A 26,063-nucleotide genomic window follows, 5' to 3' on the forward strand; every position below is an offset into this window, starting at 1 on the left:
CGGATTAGAAATGAACTCTTCCCTCACCATCTGGTCTCTGTCTGACAACTGCTTCAACGTAAGTGACTAGCTTGAAGAACAACGATTACAGTAAAGTATATAGGCTAACCAAGCTCTAGAAAATTCATCCTCATTTCTGATTCGAGGGTAGGAGGTCTGTCGGTATTATTTTTAAGAAAGTGTGCGTAGCATCCATTACTTATTCGAGTTTTATCTTATCAATTATTCGAGTTCAATTTGTCAAATGTTTTCGCAAAGCGATAAAAAGATAAGTGCTTTGGGTAAGAAATCTCTGCATAGCAAGATTACAGAGGTCTGGATCCAGCTCCGGAGCTGTCAGGCTTCATGCTGGTGGTTCCACCGCCGATATTCTTACATGTGAGACAATTACGTTATTCTGTTGTTCTGAAAAGTATTTTTGTCAAATTATGTCCTAAGTAGGCCTATACTCGTATAAGGCAGAACCGGATTCAGCATAGTTATTAAACACAATCAAATTCAGCAACAAGTGAAATGTTTTTGTCACACCAATGTGCGATGACTTTCTTAGACGAAAGTGAAGGTGGAGTTGTTACATGTTTTATGGCTGTAGCTCTGCAGCAAACGCAAAAGGCTCTGCTTTGCGTTTACAAGTGTGCTATTGTTAATCGGACAAGATCACGATAAGTGCTAAAAGAATAAGGGAAGATTTATGACGGAAGAGGCAGGTGCATATCACGTTTATGAAAGAAGGAAAATTTACTTTTAAATTTCTATGAGAGCTTTGAAAATGAGTAGCCTAAATTGAGTCTCTAAATTGCCTAGATCAAAAAGTAAAATTGCACCAGGGGGTAAAACAGGACGAAAGGATAAATTTTAGTTGTCCATAGTGTACATGTCGAGAAGGGTGTCGTACCAAACCACAACCAACATATCTACTTTTGCGAATAAGTGATGATCCTCCACCTTCAGAAATCTTTCTATAAAAGGTTCTAAAATTTGCAAAAGAGAAGTTTTTTTGTGGCAAACGCCATGAATCAAAAGACATTACCTACTTTTTGTGATGTCTTCCTTATGTAGGCTATACATTTTTTGTATTTGCAGTGCGCTTACTACAATGTCAGTGAAATAGCAATCAATGAAAGCAGTCTTACTTTTCTGGTGGACACTAGGTGGCGTACTTCCATCAAATTGACAGCAGGTGAACTAAATTGCAGGTAATCGCTCTAGTGGCTGAGGATACCGCATGTTGAAGTACTGTTTATGCAAATTGTGGTGCAGTAAAATTATATTTGCGTATGATAAGTTTCTTTTGATCAATGGTTCGTATTCAAACCATAAACTTCTCCAGCATTCAAATTACTCTGCGTCAATTTGCGCAAGGCCATGTTCTTGATATAGTCATCATGTGTGTAGTTTGCACAACAAGCAGCTTACTGTATTTTATAGCATTTCCCATGTAACGGCTACGCTATCATCATTATGACCGGTGTTTTCTTTCAGCTCTACTACTCACTACTTCTTTGGGGAGCGCGGTCAATATTCTATCAACTTTAATGCTGAAGCTTTAAAAAGGAATATTTATAATTGTTCAAACAATTTATCTGTGAACGAACATCCGTGGAACAGCAATATACGTAAGTTCTGTGGGCTATACAAACGTCGGTAGCCTACATGTTAGCATTATGTTTGCTTCTATTCTTAATTTTTTTTCCTAAGCCTATACTTTTCTATTGAGTCTTGTAAATTTGATTGATACACTCCACAAGTAGACAAAGTTTTTGCGACACACAGATATAGGCCTAATGAATGGCTTCACTTGCTGCCTGAAAGGAAAACTGTAAGCAAACAAGAGAATGGTCCGATACAGGCCCGGATTTAGGGGGAAGAGGGTGCAGTTGCCCCGGCCCCCCTTTTGAAGGGACCCCGACGTGAAAAATGTGATTTTGTGTTATTATTATTATTTTCTCTCAGCCTTTGAAGTTTCTGCGAAATGCCTTCTTTTCCTTTCAAGGTTAATTTTTAGTCACAAGGTGGTGACTGAGCTTGGCGTAAAGGTGTTAGCGGTGTGGGTAACTTTCAAGTTACCTTGTAAAGTTTTTCTCACCCTCGGCGCAAAAACCTTTTTTGCACGGGGGCTCCCCGATCTAAAAGTGCCCCGGGCCCCCCATCAGTTAAACTCGGCCCTGATGCGATACTTGTGGCTTGGTGCCACAAAAGCATTTAATTTGACTTGTGTTGTAGCTCCACATAACCATTGCACATTTAGTACGGCTACTGCGCAACATCGGTTTCGAGTCGATTCAGTATAAGATCTCGTAAAGAATTACCTCCACATGTATTTATACCCTGTACATTTATATATAGCCTACGAGGGCCGGATTTAGCAGTAGGCAGAGTAGGCAGAGTAGGCAGTTGCCTAGGGCGACAAATTATTGGGGGCGGCAAAATATACGAATATATTACATTGATAATATTGTACGTGAATATAATAATTCACAACAGATATATAGGAGTTAATAAATATGTTATCACATCACACACATTTATAAACAGTGCGGCAAGTCATGTATGGCAAGTCATCGCCCCTAGAGTACTTCACGCTTGATTGGTTTTCAACAATACGTGCTGCTTAGCGCTTCTTTTATTTATCTGTTTCACTTAGTATGGAGGGCTAGGCTTTGTCTGTGCAATTTTTATTAATCTTTGTTCGGTTTGTTTCACTGTTAGTAAATTTAAAAGAGCCTAGAAAAAAATGTTTTTAGTCAATGCTAGGTTGATGGAAAAGTTGCAGGCTATTTTGTGTACTTGCCTTGATGCTTAAAGTATGTAAACAATGAATGATCGCATGAATGATCTCATATTTTTGAGGATTAACTCATCTTTACTTGTTTCTACAGACTTTGAAGAAATTATTGATTTGTTTGCAAGAGAAAAAACCCGCCGGAAGCGATTTTAAACAATTATTTTATTATACAATGACATTCATTGATGTATTCAAATAAACAGTGCAAATAACTTTTTTGTAAGGAATTGAAAATATAAATCGTAGCGCACCATCGAAAAAATTTTTTTGGGGGGCGGCACTTTTCGTATCTGCCTAGGGCAGCGCTTAGGCTAAATTCGGCCCTGAGCCTACGTATATAGGCTATGTAGGCCTACATCTACCGTCGCGGCAAAGTACCGACTGCACTGATGGATCTCGGTTGGTGATTATTTATATAGAATAAATTTATTTTTGGTACAAAAATATTGACATGTGTTGCTTTAGATTTACTTTTCAACTTAAAAATTTGTTTGACAAAACTACAAAGTTGAAATACTTCCAACTGATGTTTTTGTTGCTTTTAGACTTATTGGTTGACAACTTTCCAAAGTTTAGCTCTTTCATAAATTAGCTTAATTAAGAGTGCGAAAAACCAAGTAAAACACGCAATCACTGCTTTACTTTTTTCAATGATTTCACTTTAACAGTAAAAACTTCAAACGTACCCTATTTGCTTTTCATTGTTGGACAAAAATAATTTGATCAAGTTTATGCTATGTTAGATTTGACGTACTGTAAGCTTGACAGCGTATTGCCGCTTGAAAAATTAACAATCAGCTAGGAATTTCTGTTTTTCAGCCATTCTTGTGGCTTTGTTTATCCTTCTTGCCATGGCCATTGCTTATTCAGCCGGTAGTTGGTTTTACAAAAAGTGGAGTACATACGGTCCCGTTGCATTGGATGAAGATGTATGTGAAATCAACACATTTTATTAAAATCTAGCAACACCTCAAAATACTGCATTAAAAACGATTTTTCTTGAAAGGTTGTTATTGAACCTGTGGTCTAAATACTCTTTCATGGAATTTTGTTCATTTTCTCTTTATCATTAAAAAATCATTAGATTGTGTGCAGCCTTTAGGCAATTTGTTTGGTAGGTGGATGGTCAACCAAATGAATCAAATATTGGAAACGGCGACGGTCTGCCGTCACCTGTTGACACGGCTCGTCCAAGAGAGAGGTTGGGTTCTGTTGACACTTTTCGTGGGTATGTTGTCAATTATGCACTTTGTATACTTTTATGAATAAATTAAATTACAGCAACAGACCATCTGCAACTCGATTTCGAAAACCTTTGACAAGCGACATTTTGGATTACTCTTAGCCGAATGGCAACTTCGCGCTGCCTACGCCTTAGTCGCTTAAGCAGTGGTCTCCAACCTGTGGGTCGCGACCCCGAGTGGGGTCGCCTTAACTTTTCCTGGGGTCGCCAAAACTCACCATATTCAATTTACTACAGAAAAAAAAAGACTGATACTTTTTTGTTCTACAGTTAGACCGAGAGCCTACGACAGAAGATTTCACCCCATAAGGTACAAAAGGTTTGACCCCTTGAAGTTACTGGGGTCAACCATGTCACTCACAAAAAGTATGGAAGATTGACCGCACCGGGTGGATCTGGACCCTAGAGCCCCCTAAAAAGCCCAAAAAGGGGGTTAATTTCACCCCATAAGGTACATGGACCAAACTTGGTGAAAACGAAGTTCTATGTCAGGACATCACAAAAATATCAAATCTAACAATATTTTCGAGTGGAAAGGTGATGTAAGACTCCTCCCAAAGTGACCCCCCAGGGGGTTAATTTCACCCCATAAGGTACATGGACCAAAGTTGGTCAAAACGAAGTCTTATGTCAGGACATCACAAAAATATCAAATCTAACAATATTTTCGGGTGGAAAGGTGATGTAAGATGCCTTCAAAGTGACTTCCCTTAATGTGACCCCCTCGGAAGGTTTATTCCACCCCATAAGGTACATGGACCAAACTTGGTCAAAATGAAGTCTTATGTTAGGACATCACAAAAATATCAAATCTAACAATATTTTCGGGTGGAAAGGTGGTGTAAGATGACTTCAAAGTGACTTTCCTTAATGTGACCCCCTCGGAAGGTGAATTTCACCCCATAAAGTACATGGACCAAACTTGGTCAAAACGAAGTCTTATGTCAGGACATCACAAAAATATCAAATCTAACAATATTTTCGGGTGGAAAGGTGATGTAAGATGTCATCAAAGTGACCCCCAGAGGGTTTATTTCATCATAGAGTACATGGACCAAACGTGGTCAAAACGAAGTCTTCTAGGGCACCACAAAATATCAAATCTAACAATACTCTCAGTTGGAAAGGTGATAAAAGACCTACCCAAAAGTGAATCTCCTCCTATAGTTTAATTTACTTCATGCCTTTCTTGAACCAACCTAGGTGTAACGAAAGTGCTATGCCAGGACAGTACGAATGGATTAAATTTAAAAATATTTTTATATAGGTTTTGATGAAATACATTCACACGCTGTCCCATGATGCATGAAATGGAACTATAGCCTACTTTACAAAAAGTTTTTGTATAAATCATATTCAGTCAATCGAAAAAAGGCAACAGGACATGACAATACATGGCTTTGTAACACCAAAAACAGAAAGTACATAAGAAGCATATAGGCTACAGTAGCCAGAAAATTGATCCAAGATCTTGATACGACCACTAAATGTGGACTTAATCGAACAACTGACTATCCAAATCAAAACGTTTCGAAATGAATCATTTGGAACGTTAATTTAGGCAGTAATGAACATTTTCCAGCTGCTACAATAAATAACCCAATAAACCCAATGTAGTAAATTTTTGTTTAATGCCATTTGCTTCATGTCTCCAATCAGTTATTGTAACTGTTCATTCATAAACAGAGATTGTTCGTGTAAATGTAAACGGTCGTTTCTTTATTCTTCATTGTCACTGCTGTCGCTTTCACTTTCTTCATCTTATTCTTCAGATTCATACAATTCTCCTGTTATATACAGAGATAAAGCAAGCTGTCTGCGATGTACCAGCCCCAAGCAATGTGGTTATCCGCACGTCTGACACTGACTGTCTTGTAATTGGCTTAGGTTGCTATGGAACTTTTGATCCTTCATTAAAGATATGGATAGAAGCTGGCTTGCAAAGCAATAACACGCAGCGGTACATCAACATCAACCAGCTGCATAGGCCTACCGCACTTGGAGTGACGATTTGCAAGTGTTTACCTGCATATCATGCCTTTACAGATTCTGATTACACCTCGTCATTTAGCAGGAAAGGGAAAGTGCGGCCGCTGAAATTACTCCAAGGAAACCACGAAGCGCAGGCTGAACATTTTCCAGCTGCTACAATAAATAACCCAATAAACCCAATGTAGTAAATTTTTGTTTAATGCCATTTGTTCATGTCTCCAATCAGTTATTGTAACTGTTCATTCATAAACAGAAATTGTTTGTGTAAATGTAAACGGTCGTTTCTTTATTCTTCATTGTCACTGGTGTCGCTTTCACTTTCTTCGTCTTATTCTTCAGATTCATACAATTCTCCTGTTATATACAGAGAAATAAAGACTGTACGAAACAATTGCTATTATGCACTACAGATATGCGTAACATACAATAGTAATTTTATTATCTTTTACAGACGTCTATTTTTCTTCGAATAATGCAACATTGCAACTTACTATTAACTGGAAAAAGTTCAACATTTATTTGTTATTTAGTGCACCCAGGCATTTTTCTCAAGATTGCAGAAACTATTGGTTATAGGTTCCTAAAACGAAACTTTACAGCCAGTTATTGGCTAATGTTTACAGTAAGAAAGTAAACGACTGATAGACCAGGAGAAAGTTTTATATTTATAAAGGGTAACCCAAGCGACATCCAATGTTGTTTACCTTCTTCTTGACTTTCCTGGATGAGATCAGATTCCACGCAGAGACATCTAAAGATGCTTTATACCTTTACCTTCAAACCACACCACTTTATAACAACCTCCTTCTTCTTTCCAGCCATAGCCTACTCTAGCAGCAACGTTGCTGCTTGTTCACTTCTAGTTGAAGATAACCACCATCTTGTGATGAGATGTGTGCGCCTTGTCTTCTGGAGAAGTACTCGTAAACAAAGTGGTAGAGTACTACTATCTACAGTAGCTTCTGGTATGCATGATATCCTTTCATTTTCTTTTTTGGGTTTGTAGCCGTCTAAAAACATTTGTAAACGGACTTCGTTGACATAATTAATTTTCTTGTTTTTGTACATGTTACACACAAAGTTCTCTATTGCGATGATAATGTCTTCACTAATTTCTTTGTCTTGTCCGAGTTGGCTAAAAGCTGCCTGCGCTTCGTGGTTTCCTTGGAGTAATTTCAGCGGCCGCACTTTCCCTTTCCTGCTAAATGACGAGGTGTAATCAGAATCTGTAAAGGCATGATATGCAGGTAAACACTTGCAAATCGTCACTCCAAGTGCGGTAGGCCTATGCAGCTGGTTGATGTTGATGTACCGCTGCGTGTTATTGCTTTGCAAGCCAGCTTCTATCCATATCTTTAATGAAGGATCAAAAGTTCCATAGCAACCTAAGCCAATTACAAGACAGTCAGTGTCAGACGTGCGGATAACCACATTGCTTGGGGCTGGTACATCGCAGACAGCTTGCTTTATCTCTGTATATAACAGGAGAATTGTATGAATCTGAAGAATAAGATGAAGAAAGTGAAAGCGACAGCAGTGACAATGAAGAATAAAGAAACGACCGTTTACATTTACACGAACAATCTCTGTTTATGAATGAACAGTTACAATAACTGATTGGAGACATGAAGCAAATGGCATTAAACAAAAATTTACTACATTGGGTTTATTGGGTTATTTATTGTAGCAGCTGGAAAATGTTCATTACTGCCTAAATTAACGTTCCAAATGATTCATTTCGAAACGTTTTGATTTGGATAGTCAGTTGTTCGATTAAGTCCACATTTAGTGGTCGTATCAAGATCTTGGATCAATTTTCTGGCTACTGTAGCCTATATGCTTCTTATGTACTTTCTGTTTTTGGTGTTACAAAGCCATGTATTGTCATGTTCTGTTGCCTTTTTTCGATTGACTGAATATGATTTATACAAAAACTTTTTGTAAAGTAGGCTATAGTTCCATTTCCTGCATCATGGGACAGCGTGTGAATGTATTTCATCAAAACCTATATAAAAATATTTTTAAATTTAATCCATTCGTACTGTCCTGGCATAGCACTTTCGTTACACCTAGGTTGGTTCGAGAAAGGGATGAAGTAAATTAAACTATAGGAGGAGATTCACTTTTGGGTAGGTCTTTTATCACCTTTCCAACTGAGAGTATTGTTAGATTTGATATTTTGTGGTGCCCTAGAAGACTTCGTTTTGACCACGTTTGGTCCATGTACTCTATGGTGAAATAAACCCTCTGGGGGTCACTTTGATGACATCTTACATCACCTTTCCACCCGAAAATATTGTTAGATTTGATATTTTTGTGATGTCCTGACATAAGACTTCGTTTTGACCAAGTTTGGTCCATGTACTTTATGGGGTGAAATTCACCTTCCGAGGGGGTCACATTAAGGAAAGTCACTTTGAAGTCATCTTACACCACCTTTCCACCCGAAAATATTGTTAGATTTGATATTTTTGTGATGTCCTGACATAAGACTTCATTTTGACCAAGTTTGGTCCATGTACCTTATGGGGTGGAATAAACCTTCCGAGGGGGTCACATTAAGGGAAGTCACTTTGAAGGCATCTTACATCACCTTTCCACTCGAAAATATTGTTAGATTTGATATTTTTGTGATGTCCTGACATAAGACTTCGTTTTGACCAACTTTGGTCCATGTACCTTATGGGGTGAAATTAACCCCCTGGGGGGTCACTTTGGGGGGAGTCTTACATCACCTTTCCACTCGAAAATATTGTTAGATTTGATATTTTTGTGATGTCCTGACATAGAACTTCGTTTTCACCAAGTTTGGTCCATGTACCTTATGGGGTGAAATTAACCCCCTTTTTGGGCTTTTTAGGGGGCTCTAGGGTCCAGATCCACCCGGTGCGGTCAATCTTCCATACTTTTTGTGAGTGACATGGTTGACCCCAGTAACTTCAAGGGGTCAAACCTTTTGTACCTTATGGGGTGAAATCTTCTGTCGTAGGCTCCCAGACTAAGTAGTTCACAACCTTTGCCTGTGTTTTGGAGTGCAGCTTGCTACCTCGTGTCACAATTAAACCATTGTGGTGCAATAATCAAAAACAGAATAATTGCGACAAGTAGGACAGAGCAAAAGCATTCACGATGCTAGTTTAGATCAACTTTTTATTATTCATGGTGACTCCAGGAAGAGCGAATAGTTATTTATGCATGTGTAGTGTGCAGGCATTTCACCGGCTGTTTACGGTTTGCTTTGCAGCTAGTAATGGTAATTTGTAGCTAGTAAGTAGGCTATAGTTATATATTATACAGAAATGGCAACAAAAAATATCATATGACGAGACTTTTAAAACTTGGTTTTACTGATTCTAATGGCAAACCAAAGTGTGTAATCTGTCATAAAGTTCTAGCAGAAGAATCGATGAAGAAAAATAAACTTAAACGTCAGTTAGAAAAAATCATCCAGCCTGCATGGATAAACCATCTGAGTTTTTTAAAGGTAAATTGCAATCTCTTGGATTCATTTTCACTATCAGCTACATCAGTAAAACGTAGGATTGAAGATATGTTCAATGACGTTCTTGACCAAACTGCAATCATCACATTAACAGTGCAAATTAAATGTTGAAACAAGTTGACAATTTTGTGTTCGTGAAATCACGTTCATGTGTTAATTAAAACTTCTTAAAAACAATCATTTGGAACACTTTTGTGTAGCCACATTTCTCTGTAATTGTGCATACTTATTCGCATTATTTAGTTTCTGCATTACTTGAAATATTTTTCTTCATATTGGAAAACAAAATGGGGTCGCATGTAAATGCTGATTTCGTTTTCGCTTAAATTGGGGTCGCTTCTTAAAAAGGTTGAAGACCACTCTTTTAGTGTAATAGGCTACTGTCTTTCTTTGAAGTTGTTTTGCGTGCAACGATGCAACAAACCTCATTGTTCTGCAGTAAACGAATAGTAACCGATGGGACAACTAAACGACTTACCACTAAGATTAAATTAGTAATTTAAAAAGTTAGAATATTGAAGTCAGCACAATTTGCCAAGAACTCAATTGTACAAATAGCCACAGATTGTACTGTATGTTACAGTGCTATACCCAATGGTCTTGTGGCAAGTAGAAAAAGATACAATAATAGAGTGATAGTGTGTGTAGCGTAAGGTGACGTTTTTGTCTCAAATTGTTGTTTTTTATTTGGTCCGTTATTAAGTTCATCTCAATTATGTTGTTATGAAATTGATCAAATAAACCTAACTGGTCGTCATCCAATATACGATTGTTTCACAGAAACACCATCTTGTTTTTCAGGCTTTGCATAGTTGTGATGATATTTGTCAACTACGGTGGAGGGCATTATTGGTTCTTCTCACACAGTGCTTGGAACGGTAATGATTCTATTAATAGACTGCATTTATTCATAAATATTGGATTTTGCACTCAATGTTGGTTATTTTCAACCACTCAATTGCTATATCACAGACTGTCATTTTTGTGCTTTTACAGTATGGTAGTATTCTATTTTTTATTGAACTCACAAATTCAAAAAAGCGCACATTGCCGATCCACAAAAACTCAATACATGTTCCTGCCTACTTTGTTACGTGACCACGTCGTATCGGTGCCCCAACTGATTTTTTTATGTTGCATGGAGAAGACATGCACGGCAATGCACGCACTATGGATTGAGTTAAAACAAGCGTCGTCTGAAAATTGCAAAGCAATTGAAGATTTGCTTATTCTTATCGTGTCAAATTCCTGTGTACCGTGTGTCTTTGTTGGGCTCTGTTGGATTTGCAGTTCTATGTTTCTTTAAATTATGAAATGCTTAAAATGTTTGTGTATTGCTGTTCTTAATTCTACACATTCTTAACAAGCTAACTGATTGTTTCTTACCTTCTAGTTGGCAAATTAATATCTTCATTACATTGATTTAGCGTTTGCAAACATTGAATCAACGCAAAAGAATTGAACCATCGACTGGTTCATGCAGTAACTGCAATTTAATTATTTGAAAAATAGTTGCACATGTTACAAAAACCCAAATCGTTTCCATGACCAGTTTTGTCGTCCTAGGTCTTACAGTGGCGGATTTAGTTTTTCCTTGGTTCATGTTTATAATGGGGGTCAACATCCCACTGTCGGTTGAAAGCCTTCTTCGGAAGAAAACTTCGAATCTGCAAATACTTTACAAACTTATTCGACGGACAGTGATTTTGTTTGCTCTTGGAATTACTGTGATTAACCACAATAGTAAGTTTGATTGCTTAGTCACTAGTCAGCCTAACGTGACGTGGAATGAAATACCGCACCGTGTTTGGTTATATCAAAAATAGTTTTAAAAGTGAGACTAATCCGATGAAGTTTAACTCAAACCAATAGCACAGGGTTATGGGCAAATTGTTCGTAAAGCAATTGTTCGTAAAACAATTGTTCGTAAAGCAATTGTTCGTAAAACAATTGTTCGTAAACAGTTTTTCGTAAAATGAAATCCGTAAAACAATTCTTCGTAAAGCATTTCTTCGGATACACCAAATTTTAACTGCATGCACGAAAAAATGCTTTAATAGGAAGAATTGTTTTACGAAGAATTAATTTTACGAACAATTGTTTTACGAACAATTGCTTACGAACAATTGCTTTACGAACAATTGCTTACGAACAATTTGTCGGACACCATAGTACAGAATTCAATTTATTTCAATATCATTATATTTCAATACTAACTTTTACAATAATATCTCAAAGTTTTATTTATTATTATTATTAAGCTAATTGGAGTAACCTACGAATCCCTGGCGTGCTGCAACGGTTTGCGATTGCTTATCTGGTGGGCTTTCTCTTGCAATGGAGTTTTCATATTTCGTCGGGCGCCTTAGACTGCAAAGCTCTAAACGGTACGAGTTGTGCTTTGAGATGAATGAGCTGCATAGCGCGCTGAAAACGTAAGGGAAAGTTAATTCTGTTGATTCGACAAATGAAAAAATTGTTGCTATTTTTTTTATTTTTATTGCAAGTCCATCTTCTTTGGTGGGAAAAAGAAGAAACATTTAGGCTATGTAACCCGCTGAAAGTTAGGCCATTATACAAATGATTACACAATGAAAACACAATGATTACAGCTAAGCCCACCCCCCAGTAAACATTGATTGTTGGGGCAACATTGGCAAGAAGTTGGCCGCAACATTGGCAAGATGCAGACGCCGACGTTGGCAAGATGTTTTATGCACCATTTGGATGCATCTGGCCAGCGTTGGCGTCTGCATCTTGCCACCGTTGGCTTCTGCATCTTGCCAACATTGGAATATGCATCTTGCCAACGTTGGCTTCTGCATCTTGCCAACATTGGCTTCTGCATCTTGCCAACGTCGGCAAAATGTTTTATGCACCATTTGGATGCATCTGGCCAGCGTTGGCGTCTGCATCTTGCCACCGTTGACGTCTGCATCTAGCCAACGTCGACTTCTGCATCTAGCCAACGTTGGCTTCTGCATCTTGCCAACGTTGGCAAAATGTTTTATGCACCATTTTGCTTCATCTTGCCAACGTTGGCATCTGTATCTGGCCAACGTTGGCAAGATGACTTGTGCACCATTTTGCTTCATCTGGCGCCTAAATTCTGGTTGACTTTTATGCACCATGATGCTGCTTCATCTGACCTATTGACTATTGTGATGCCGGCGCTTTGACCAAGGTTGGCCATGCAAAGCAAGCTGGTGCATAAAACATCTGAACAGCATTGGCATCTACATTTGCCAAACGTCTCTGTACTTAAACCTCGCTCATCACCAAAAGTTTATTGTTGAACCTAGCTAATCCTTGGGCGAAAGAGCAGCAGCAACACGGATTTATAAGCAACACTACTCGCTTTGTGACAAAGCAAAGTAACAGCCGAGCTTCGTATATTTTCACATTTATTAGAAACAAGCCACATCAAATCGTATTGATAGATGGAGATTCATTGCACATCAGCAGCTTTTGTCTTGTGTATCTTTATCATTGTGAATTCCTGCGAATGAAACAAAAATATTTAATTCAAGAGGGCTGTTTGGCAACAGTGTAGGATTTTGATCAGTTGTCGTCCAGGATAATACGAAGTTAATTGACAATCTGCAATATCAATGTAATATCCATGGTAATATCCCTCTCCAACGTGCGTGACAAAAAACTTATCATTCGATTCTGCGCCACGCAGAGCGATAATCAAGTTCCAATGCATTCTAATTGCGTGTACAGTAGTTATTTAACAACTAAAGCAACACATTCGCTGTTGTCTTTCAAACATATAACAAGCTCACCAAAAGTTAGTTTTTGCCGTTTTCGGCCACCTTGCCTGTCCTTCCAATTTCGAAATCACTCTGGAACTCTTCATCAATTTGCTGCACGGCAGCAGCTTTGTCGTGCGCCATCACCATGTCTAATCAATGTAATCATGAAAGTAAAAAAAGAAGTGTTAAATCAGTATATAAATGCCGACATAGCCTACTAACCACCATGTTCGTTGTTCACATCAATGCGAGTACACCACTAAAACATTTTCATACATTACTCAATACTCTTCACAATTACATCATACATTAATCAAAAGAACAAAATGGCATAGTTATGACATAATCATTTAGTCGTAGTAGAAACATTTATCCGTACTCACCAAGAACAACCTTTTTCAGATTCTTTTTTAAACAATCAAACGAGTGCTTAGACTTCACGACGTTTTTTTTCTTTCTTTTTTCTCGACATGGCTGGAACTGTGTTGTGTTCGATAACAATAGTTGGAATAAGTCCACTGATACAATCGCTTGCATTTTTGCCAACAACTTGACTTAAATTTGCCACCTGCAAAATGTAAATCGAATGTAATGACAAGGGTTTCGTCCATCATATTAAAAAGCTTCAGCACTTGTTACAGAAACTTTCGACTGTTACAAATGACAGCCAACGTTTAAAGTTTATTTTGGGATTCCAGTCGTCTGTTGTGTTGCGTATGTAGGTCGCAGTGTAGGCTACTGTAGGCTATGTTGTCGCAATGGGCGCAAAATAAAACATGTTATTATTATTATTATTCAGTTGACGGCAATGAAAGCTACATTTGCAAATATTCTACAACCATCACAGACCTATCCACACGACATAAAAATACAAACACATTCAAGCAGTCAGGCAAACACTGCGGAGCAGCAAAATCAAAGATTGAGCAAAACAATACACATGTTGTAGGACATCACAAGCTCTGCTACTTTGCTGATTTCTTCTTAGCACTCATCTAGGAGCACTGGCACTAAATTTGTCACCAGAATATTTCATATGAAAGTTTTCCATTGGTCATTGAGTTTTATAACTTTCTCTAAATTGAGTTTTATAACTTTCTTTAAATTGTGTAAACGTAGCCTAGTGACAAAAACGACTTTACACAATTATTTCAGGTTCAATGAATAAAAGACATTCACTTACCAGGTTTTCATAAACATTGGCGTAAGTCATTCCTATAGTTTCATTTTGATCATTTCTAAAACTTCTTTCGGCCGTAATATCTCGATTGAATTCGATTTTTTATATTTTCGATGCAAGAAGCGAAAATTCCTCTTAGCGCTGTTCACATAAGCATTGTGCTCTCGGCTCTCCACGTAATTGTGTAATGTGTATTGCGCACAACCGCCATGTTTGAACAGTCGAAGTGAATCGAGTGACGTCATAATCCTTTTAGCAAAGGATTAAGTCATGGCCTTTGTCTTCCTTCATAAAAAAAAACAAGTTCTTCTGCTAAATTGCATCTCCTCACGTTGATATAACACATCGCCGCATTCTAAAGCTTTGTTGCCTATTTCACTTCAACGCGTCATATTGCCCAGTCAAAGTTTAAGTAGTGACGTCATAATGGAGTTTTCACAACAATTATTGTGCCTGCAGTATTGTTCTATGCACCGCGGGAGGAGAAAAACGATTCGCCGGATCGTTGAAAGTAAAAGTAGCGATCGTTTTGTGAAATCTCGCTTCAAGAAATTGAGGAGAGATTTCGACGCAACATGACTGCTCCTGAAGCTGGCCTATTGTGCAAGCTTTGCTACATTTAAAGTAAAGACGCCCCTTTGTTGGCGACACGAGAATCTCATCCACGTGGTCAAAATCAGACAGAGAGCGAGGCTGCTCTCAGAACAAAATCAATACCGTAAGTGATAGCGCATCAATCGATTTTTTTACATTGATTCAGCGTCTGCAGACAGGTCAGCAGCGCTGCGGCAGTGCAGCCGCAACTCAATGATCACATGATCACCACAATCATGCTGCTGTGTCGAGCACTACCAAACATCAACAAGTGAATTCGATTAAGCTTACAAGTTGTTTTAAGTTTTCTTGAACTGCACGCAAATTTTGAGGTTAGTCCTGAAAAAATGTTTTCAAAAATATTACAACACATTTTAGTATAGTTAAACTTGAAAATTAAAAAAGCTTTTGTTGAACACAAGAAAAAAATGAAGACCTGGCAACTTGAATTAGCATTCACGTTTTTAAGTTTATCGCTTGTTAGTTACCTTACCAACGTCTGCAGACGTTGAATCAATGTAAAAAGAACGGATTATGCTAGTTGGGTATTGGAGGCGCCAAAGCCTAAACTTTCTGGAAGTGTCCTCTGAATCACAAGACATTTATTGCACTAAATTATCTAAAGCAATTGAATATGAACAAACGATTTTTATCATGGCGTTGTTGGTACAAGAATACGGTATGCTAAAGAAACTGTGTTTTTCCACTAAACCACATGAGTCATTTAGTTAAAGAGTCATTTTATTGTTGGCTATTAATATTTTCAAAGAATAAATCAAGTGAAGCTGAAATGAAGTAGCCAACGTTGCAATTGTTTATTTTGTAGAAACGTGTAGGGCCAATGGAAACTTTAAACTGGTTCGGTATCAAGCACGTTATCGCGTTCGCGTTTTGTTGCTCCGGCCTTTTTCTAGACCTCTGCTCAGTTTGGCATAAACAAACTTGGCAAACTGTTGGCTACACTTCTGATCAACCCTGGTCTTAAATATTCATAGTATACTTGTACGGTATCAGAAAATAATAACAGCATTGATAGCCTATTATAAAAATGTAAAATTGTAGCAATATCATGGTATAGGCTACATTTGCATAATTTTAAAGAAAACACCGAAATTGTTATGAATTGGCACAATGCTGGCAATGCTTCTGACCGATGTTAGCCAACCACACAACTGTGTTTTGAAGTAATACCACATGAAAAGAGGGTTGTGTAAGTAATTTTAAAGATTAAAACAAATAAACCTGAAATAAAATCTTTGAGACCTTTTTGAACGCATAATAAGAAATAAGTTATTGAAACTGATGGCGTATTGTTGGCAACATGTTGGACATAATTGCCAATCTTGTGCCCTCACATCCAGCATATAGCCGACGTTGCAATTGTTTATTTTGTGGAAACGTGTAGGGCTAATGGAAAGTTTAAACTGTTTGGGTATCAAGCACGTTATCGCGTTCGCGTTTGGTTGCTCCTGCCTTTTTCTAGACTTCTGTTCAGTTTGGCATAAACAAACTAAAATGAAACTACTTTGTTGGCAAACTGTTGGCTACCCTTCTGACCAACGCTGGTCTAAAGTATTCATAGTATACTTGTACGGTATCAGAAAATAATAACAGCATTGATAGCCTATTATTAAAATGTAAAATTGTAGCAAAATGATGGTATACATTTGCATAATTTTAAAGAAAACACCGAAATTGTTATGAATTGGCACAATGCTGGCAATGCTTCTGACCGATGTTAGCCAACCACACAACTGTGTTTTGAAGCAATACCACATGAAAAGAGGTTTGTGTTAGTATTTTTTAAGTTTAAAACAAATAAACCTGAAATTAAATCTTTAAGACCTTTTTGAACGCATATTAAAAAGTATTGAAATTGTTGGCGTAATGTTGGCAATGTTGGCAAAATGTTGGACAAAATTGCCAGCCTTGTGCCAACATACCCAGCATATAGCCAACGCTGGCCCAGCAATCAATGTTTGCTGGGCCCACAAGCATTGTTATTTGTCATGTCACCTTTAACATTCGAGAAAAGAATATTGTCTGCACTGTACATTTTGTATCAAACTATGCGCTACAGCTAAATCTAACAAGGCTAGTTTTAACGCCTTGAAGAAGGATTTCTATTTTTTATAATTTAAAGTAATCTGTGCATATATCTGCAATATGGTTGTTATTTGCTTTGCTTGATGCTAAACTTTTTTGCTTTTAATATCTTGAGGCAATGTATTCTGTTTTGGTTACTATTGCTTGCTACTCCAAATACTTTTAAAAAGATCATACTGCTTTGGTCTACTTAGTTTTTGAACTAGCCTATTGTCACTTTATTCTTACCGTATGAGTTCTGGTATGTTGTTTATCCATGTAATAGCTTGCTTGCAATCTATTTAACAAAAGCGAGATTGAACATATCTTTTCGTGTAAAGTGGACAGTGGGCCATATTGATATCACTGTCAACGTTTTTATTCATTTAGAAAACTGGCTTTAAATCTTTATGTGGACATCTAAATATTAGTAGCTTGTTATATCGTGGCCTATATGTTTTTACATCGCGCTGGACCCTCCGCAAATGTGCGTCGCTAGGCTACCACCGGGGAGATCATGATCAATGCAGATAGCCTATTTCTGTGTAACGCGCCAACTCATACAACAATAACGAATTTAGCATGAACGCTAACAACAAAGTAACTTTTTAACTGGAATTTTTCTCAGCGGACAACACACGAAAATGGTGGCATCCTGTTCGAGATATTCTTCTATATTGGCCTCAATGGCTGATAGTCGTCTGCTTGGAGGTGGTATGGTTGACTCTTACCTTCTGCGTCACTGTTCCTGGTTGTCCCAGGTAGGCCATTTAAACCCTAACACAAAAAACTAAGCTTTAATGTTGTTGAATTAGGGTTTTGAGAGCGAAATGATTGGAGCGCTTGATAAATATAACCAAAACATAGGAACCCAAAACACTAAACTCCGTGACTAAACTCATGTTGAGCAAACGTTTCAAAAACTAAACTGTTTTCATCTTCAGTGCCATGAAACAAAAAAAGTTGGTGTCTTGAATGCAGTCCCTGACGCCCTGATTACTTTTATTCAATAGCAATGATGATTTTTTTCGAAACGTTTGCTGAACATGAGTTTAGTATCTACATTGTGGGCGCTTTATTTTGTGATTTATTTGCCTTTGTTTTGTATGAATTGTCCAATCTGTGATCGATCGTATGGAATGTAAATATTATTAGGATTATTTTCAGCTTAGAAATCCACATGTATAAGTGTTATAAATGTTACGTTTCGTCATCATCATCATAATCCATCGTCGGTTTGTTCCCCACTAGTGGGGGTGGCCGATTGTTTCCGCGCAGCAATTGTCTTAATCCCTTTTCTCCATTTCACCCTGTCCCTTGCATCTTCCTCCTTCAGTCCGACTTTTTTAAACTCATCCTTCACTTGTTGTTTCCACGTTGTTCTTGGACGACCGCGTTTCCTCTTCCCATCCACCTTTAGATCTAGTGCCTTTCTAAGAAAACTTCCTTCCTCCCTCCTTATCACATGTCCATACCATCTTACTCCATTTGCCCTTGCCAGTTGGTCTATGGTCTCTCTCATCTCTAGCATATCCAACAATTCTTCAGTCCTTTTTTCCCTTCTCGTTTTCACCCCACACATTGCTCTCACCATTGACCTTTCCGTTCTTCTCAGGATTGCCGGACGTTTCGTAGGACGTTTCTGCAGGACGTTTCGTAATACTGTGAATTCAGTTTGTATTGAATGCAGTATCCAATCTGATTGAGTTTTAGCGGAACATGTGAGCAAAATGATTAGCAGGAATGCTAAAAAACCCATCTACCTAAAATCCTAAATAAAAGCACACACCAGTATAATTGCATAATCATTATCATCATTATGTTCCTTCCTCGTATTGAGGGTTGGATACAATGCGCCATTGTTCTCGACCATGAGCTGTTCGTACTGCATTTTCATAACTTAATTTTGTCCATTTAGTGATGTTTGATGTCCAAATCATTCTTGGTATACCTTTGTTTCTTTTACCGTTTATCTTCTCTTCTATTAATGATCTTTGTAACAAGTTTTGCCTAATTGTGTGTCCGAAATACTTTAATTTTCTTCTTTTGACTATTTGTAAGAGAATTTTGCTTGAATTAAATTTGGATAATACTTCATCGTTAGTGATCTTTTGTTTCCATGAAATTTTTAACATTTGCCTGTATGACCAGAGCTCGAAGGCATCGATCCGTTCTTCCATTTTTTGTGACACTCCAAGTCTCAGAGTTGTATAAAAGGGTTGACCAGACATAGCATTTTAATATTCTTTGTATTAATGTATTCTCATCCTGTATTTTCAGGGGTTACATCGGTCCTGGCGGACTTGCTCTTGATAGTAAACTTTACCATGGACCACACTGTATCGGCGGGGTGGCTGGATATATCGATAGGTGGTTCTTTGGAGTGAATCACATGTACGGTAGTCCCACAGCCAAAGATGTCTACTTCCCTCATCAACAAGGGGATGTCCCATTCGACCCGGAAGGTCTTCTCGGGGCCATCAATGGATGTGTAATCGTGTTCATCGGCTCTCAGGTAGTAAATAAATTTGTTGGAAACATTTGAATTGCACACAACAAGTTATTCGTCTGGCGATGCGCATCGAAACGCGATAGAGAGCTTGTACAAAATAATTTTGTTTTGTCAAGTCCAGTTATGGAGCCAAAGGGTTATATTGATGAACATTTGAATTAAGTCGACAATAGTTATGGAAGTTAATCTGGATGTCCACCTTCAAGCACTTGGGTGACATTTGTCTTGCCAAGACATAACCACCTGATGTTGATATGCATCGAACGTATAGATATCTAGTCTATGAAATAAAAGAATGCTTTCAAAATATCGAATTGCCTTTACAGATGGGCAAGATCTTTTTGTATTACCAAGAACCGAAATCGCGATGCATTCGCTGGTTGTGTTGGGGCGTGGCATTGGGTGCCATGTCTGCTGGCTTGTGTAATGCATCAGCCAACAATGGCTGGTTACCTGTCAACAAGAACTTATGGTGATGTCAAAATTTACATTGTATTTACGTTACTGTACTTTTTCTGTAGCCTACCCACAATCTTTAACGTAGCCTATTTTGTGCATTAATTACAAACTCAGTGATATCAGAAACTTTTTCCCAGGATTCTACATCCAAACAGTCCTCATCTTTGTTGGTAGCACTTGAAGTTGGGTGGTTCGTTGGTTCCACTTGCTGAGCATGCGACCACAGTTTTGACTTACAGAACTTAGTCAAAACTGCAGCAAACTCATTTATAAGGAGTTATTCAGTTGCAATAATTTTACGGTTTCTTTTGCAGTTCTTTGTTATAATAAATGTAAACAGTTGTTACTTTAAAAAGTGTATAAAACCATTGAAAATAGTATAAAAAAAAACAAATAAAACGTAAAAAAAACTATTACAAAAAAATGGCGTCTAAAAAAACGTTTTTAATCATCCCTAAGCATACCAATTATTGGAGCTGGTGTACAAGTTTCCGCCTTGGTCGTCGTCGTCATGTGAGCCTCTGGGGCCGAGGGTCTATCCTTTTACCACCCCAGATTCACGATGTTCCCGGACTACACTGGAAGGCTACTAGAGAGCAGCCAGTCTTTTGGTTTCATCATCCATGATGCGCAGACCTTCCACTCCATTAGGTGGCTTGAAGATGGAACAGTCATTGATGATGTGGTCTGCGGTCTGTTCCTCGGCACCACATTCACAGGAGGAGGAAGAGGCCATTCCCCATTGGTGCATGGTTGAGCGGAAAAGCCCGACGCCCGTACGGAGACGGTTGAGGCGCACCCATGCCTGTCTTGGTAGTGTTAGACCGATGGGGCGTGAGTCGTCGTCGGGGATGAACGAATAGAGTCTGGTGGCAGTTGACTTCCATTCAGAACTCCATTTATGGTCCGCCCAAGCAGCCGCAGAGATGTCTTGTACATCAGCTTCGTTGATCAGAAGTTGAGCGGCTGGCACGAATGGGTGTCTTGATTTCAGTCGACGGGGGTGCTCGTTTGGGAGAGCAGAGATCTTGTGGTGGAGAAGGTGGTTAGGCTTCAGTGCCCGTCGACCGAGGGACAGAGTGGCTTCTTCGCGACGAAGCTCAGCTAGTTAGATGCCAGCGAGAGCCCTCGATAAAAAATACCATCACGTCATGGACAGGAATCGACCAAACATGTAGGATGAAACTACTTTGGTACCTTTGCTTCACTATTCACTCACTTCAAACCATGTGTCTTTGTCGATTCCAATTTTGACGTATATTTACGTGATAGCATTTGTGACCAGGACGGAGACTTGTACACAAGCTCCCAATTATCTAATAACGCTGCACCTGTTTAATCACAAATCTTTTTACTTCTTGTCTCACCAAGTACTAAAAAGAACATTTGCCTGAAAATAATGTATTTATTATTACCTTAGTAACCCATGTATTTTTTGGGGTTCCTGATGGATTTTTAATTTATGAACAAATTTGTAGGACTTTGACGTTTATCACAACCTTGTCGAGCATGGCATTCCTCCTTATGATTGTCATATACTACTTTGTTGACGTTGTCAAGCTGTGGTCAGGAGCACCGCTCAATTTTGTTGGTAAGACTTTCAATAAAGAGCCTTACCGTCTGTAAAGCAGTAATTTAAGTATAGAGTATCAAGAAAATATTGCCCATACAATCATATGGGTATCATGCTTTACTGTAATCACATTAGACCGCGAACTCAGGTGGAAGCTCTGCAAACAGTAAGAAAATAAATTCATTATCACGTTTTCCACCTAACTTCGGTGGGATGGCGCAGCGGATAAGGCGCTCGCTTTCCAATCATGCGATCCTGGTTCGACTCCCGGCTTCAGCCTGTTGTTGAAAAACACCGCTCACCTTTACCCAGGGTGTAATAAATTGGGTGGGCGTAGTTGTTGAAGCAAAGATGGCTGAGCGAAAGGAACTGGCCACCCTACTCTCGTTTGTGCCGAAGGCTTAGTATGACGAGAATCTTATCTTTCTAATTCACCGAGGCTTGCATTAAGTATGGGACTCACCTTTTCCTTTTTACCCAACTTCATAATTATTGTAACATTTTGTCATCTTGGGTTATCTAGGCCTGAGGTGTACAGAAGCCGGAGTCTCGGTTTTTGGCCGGAGTCAGAGTCCAAAATTATTAGAAAAAAAGCAGGAACTGGAGTATGATCTTTTTGCCAGTTGATACTTTAAACGTAAAAATATTTACTGTTGTAGTTAAAAAAAATAATCAAAAAGGCATAAAGCAGTGGTTCCCAACCGGGGGGGGGGAATTCCTCACCAGGGGGGGGAATTTTGCAATTTTCAGGGGGGAATTTGTTTTTGAGATTGTAAACCTTTTTAAGCCTAGTAAGTTGGCCCAGACTAGAGCGTTAAAGAGGAAATTATTATTAGATTAACTCCCAATTATTTAAGAAACTGTGCACTGACATGGATGCATACCATCACGTAGGCCTACTTCTTTTTCATGCAAATACTCGATGGCTTTCAAGAGGAAACGTAACCAAGCGAGTGTTTGAGCTCAGAGACGAGCTTAAATTATTTTTTGACCTTTAAATAAATTGGAACTTGTTTCATTGCTGAATGATGACAGATGGATTAGATTCCTTGCTTATTTGGTTGGTATGTTTGGTCTATTGAATAAACTAAATCTGAATATGCAAGGAAAATCGCCAATATACGTTATATATTCAATTGCCATCTCCGTTTGAAACAGATTGCGCATCAACATGGGTTATCTGTATCCATGAGTCATTGACATATTAATGCCATGTGAATTTACAAACTGTACTGCTTCCATGCTGGCTCAAGGCAAGTTGGAAGAGAGTGAAAACATCTCTGATAAGAATTGATAACATCTCAGAATTGATAAAATCTTCATTTACAACATCTCACAGCATTAGAACTGTAATTCATTCGATATTTTCCTGAAATTTATGACGATGAGTTTAATTTAGTACGAAATTGTTGATGGAAAAACTTTCCGATAAATTGCAGAAGGAATTATTTGAACTCAAGACGGATTCCTGCAAGAGATTTATTCAGAGAAAAATCAATCACTGGATTTTGGCCATTTATGTGTAATTCCTATCTCAAAGTGGCAGAGAAGTATCCTTCCGTTTGCTTCCACTTATCTATGCGAATCAGGTTTTTCAACTTTTGCAAATGAAAACAAAACAGAGAAACAGATTAGACGTGGAAAATGATATTCGTTGTGCTCTTTCCAATACTCTTCCAGCATTCATGAGTTGTCGAAACAAAAAAACCACAAGCTTCACACAGACTGTTAAATGCATTGACTCTTATGTTTTAAATGTATTCTTTGAATAAAATACCATTCACCAACGTTCTCCATTAATTAAATTATTTTAGTATATGAAAAGGAAAAGCACAGGCTAAAAAGCTTATTACTAGTGAAAGTTTAGTTTATCTTCCAAAACTTATTTTAAAATATTAATGTAAATAAATTTTTAACAAACTAAATTTATAGGGGGGGAATTTAAATTTGAATATCGACTAAGAGGGTCCACCAGATAAAAAAAGGTTGGGAACCACTGGCATAGAATATCACACTTAAATTGGCAAATGTAAGTTTATTACGCTTAATTTGAAAAAACTTGAAATTGGTGTGGTACTATACACTTTTTTATCGATAAGTTAACCTGTATCAGTCGACTAGACTGCAGATTCACCAGTTAGAGTTTAAAGAACATCACCCTCATCATTAGTAGGACTTAAAATTGGGTGGTTCATTGGTACCACTCGCTAAGCGTGCGGCCACACTTCTAACTTACCGTATAGAACTTAGGCAAAACTGCTGCAAACTAATTTATAATAAGTTATTCAGATTCACCAGATTCAGATTTTGCGTTAAAATGAAAATTTACCTTAAAATAACTTAACTAGGGCCTATGTCCTCACAAAAATAATGGCTTTTTCATTTTGAATTTAAATGTAGCCTATGTTAGTTTGATCAAAAATATAAGCAATTAAGTAGCCTATGTTCTAGGAGGTAGCCTAAATAAAGTAGAAAATTATCGTTACAGTAAATAGTAATTTCGTGGATACACACTTATTGTAGGCTAATTGCGTATTTATCTCTTCACTTTATTCTATTTTAGGGATGAACAGTATCCTCTTGTACGTTGGCCATGAGTCATATGACGGCGTCGTCCCATTTGTTTGGGGAGCAACAGACTCCTCCACTCACAGCGAGTGGTTGGCTATGAATGTGTTGGGGGTCTTCTGCTGGGTTCTTATCGCTTATTACTGTTACAAGATCAAATTCTTTCTCAAGATATAATTTTATATGATTGTGGACCAGTGGGCAATAAAATCCAACAATGCGGATCAAACTGGTTTTCATTTTTCTCTGATAAGTTATTCAAAGTTATCATTGTAAACTACCCATCTTGCCGCTTCAAGACTAATTTGGACGGTTTATTTAGCCTACTGCTGGCATTATTAGCAGAGCATTGTGCAATCTGTTGAGAAGGTGCTATTTATATTTCTGCTGCTGTGATCATGACTTGAATAATAATGCATAAGCTCATCTATAGGCTACTGTAGGCCTACCTACCATGTTCTCTTCATAAAATTGGTCGCATAGTGTTGAATGCTCTACCAGCGAATTATTTACCGATCAAACAAAACTGCTGATTATGCTTTTTGGACTTTTTTTCTCATGCATCAACGTAATTTGCTAATTAAACTCACCGATTACATTCCCGCCGATAACAGCTCAGTTCAGTTTGTTTTTATTGTTTGTTATTATATTATTGTTTTTATATAAATCTCGCAAGAAATAACTCTCGATTAACCAGTCAGACGATTAACTTAATCAACCACTTAAAAGATCTGCTATTGGGTGCATCCAGCCATGCGTGTTTGCAGGAACACAATCATTTTTGGTTAATTTGGGGACAGTGATTGATGAACATGAAAAAAGTTTCATCAAGATATTGGTCTGATTGAAAGTCGATTTATAGAAAACTCTCACGCTAACACGCTTGATGGTCAGCGGTGTAGGGCAGGGCAGGCTGCTGGGTAGGCCTACGCACAATTTTGTAACAGTGGGGAGAGACCTTCGATTCAATTTGACGTTTTTTGACGAAGAGAATATTATGAACGAGTGGCGAACGCCTTGGTTCTACACCGCTCAAGGACATGCCGCCGTGTCTTTGGCAGTAGGCTACTGTTAATGACATACACGAAGGCGGACTCGGAGATTGGCTTCCTTGTTTTTCTTAATAAGCTAAATTTTCAACCACGGTGCTTATGTCTAGATAAAACAACAAAAAAACTGAGAACAAGTAGGCCTAAACACTGCTCGGGTGAACACTGACAGGTAAAATCAACCTTCTTGAATAATTGATTGATGTCTGATAGGCTACTCCTACTTCCGAAGGAATGTAGATGAGGTCTATCGATTGCATCTTGTGATACCTTATAGCTTGTTTCACACCTGTTTTATATAATGCTTAGGGAATAGCCTAATGTAAATTTTGCGTCTACCCTTATCCGAGTTCACATTAGAAACCGTCAGTGCAAAAGCATCATCATCATCATCATCAGCTCGTAGCCGAATTGTTGGTCTACCTCATCTCATTCACACTTTTTACCAACAACTTTTCACTAATCGTGAGCCAAATTGCTGAGATGCAGTCACAGCATTTACTTTACAGAATAATTCGGTTGTTCGCTAAATGGATAAACGCATTACGCGTTAATTGTCTGAGGGAAGTGTAAATGTCTGGCTAGAGCCATGAACACAAGCAATTACAAAATTTGGTTAAACGCACGAAAACCTTGTCTAATTGTCTGTGCAACCGGATTAATCTGTACCGCGAGTATGATTATTAAATTATTGTGATGCATTGTATAGTATTTTGATATCACCTTTTCATTTTACTTAAGTACAATCAGCATTGTAAGCTTC

The 26,063-nt window shown here is 38.1% G+C and overlaps 1 protein-coding gene and 1 long non-coding RNA gene across 2 annotated transcripts; one reads left to right on the top strand and one right to left on the bottom strand.

Moving 5' to 3' along the window:
- Window positions 1-24,914, top strand: LOC145772475 (heparan-alpha-glucosaminide N-acetyltransferase-like). Its single transcript, XM_082584355.1, has 13 exons — window positions 1-58; window positions 1,084-1,196; window positions 1,483-1,616; window positions 3,605-3,714; window positions 3,904-4,013; window positions 10,324-10,400; window positions 11,089-11,265; window positions 11,784-11,909; window positions 17,768-17,900; window positions 19,420-19,654; window positions 19,978-20,123; window positions 21,589-21,701; window positions 24,247-24,914. Exons 1-13 carry the CDS (start codon window positions 11-13, stop codon window positions 24,426-24,428), a joined length of 1,704 nt encoding a protein of 567 aa, XP_082440481.1. The 5' UTR covers window positions 1-10; the 3' UTR covers window positions 24,429-24,914.
- Window positions 13,408-14,796, bottom strand: LOC145772526 (uncharacterized). The gene is made up of 3 exons (XR_014289298.1): window positions 14,464-14,796; window positions 13,664-13,848; window positions 13,408-13,429 (listed from the first exon to the last, which is right to left on the bottom strand). It is a non-coding gene; the product is annotated as an uncharacterized LOC145772526 (long non-coding RNA).
- Window positions 24,915-26,063: the final 1,149 nt, after the last annotated feature.

Source organism: Aplidium turbinatum, chromosome 1 (genome assembly GCF_918807975.1).
Source record: "Aplidium turbinatum chromosome 1, kaAplTurb1.1, whole genome shotgun sequence".
Lineage (NCBI taxonomy): Eukaryota > Metazoa > Chordata > Ascidiacea > Aplousobranchia > Polyclinidae > Aplidium > Aplidium turbinatum.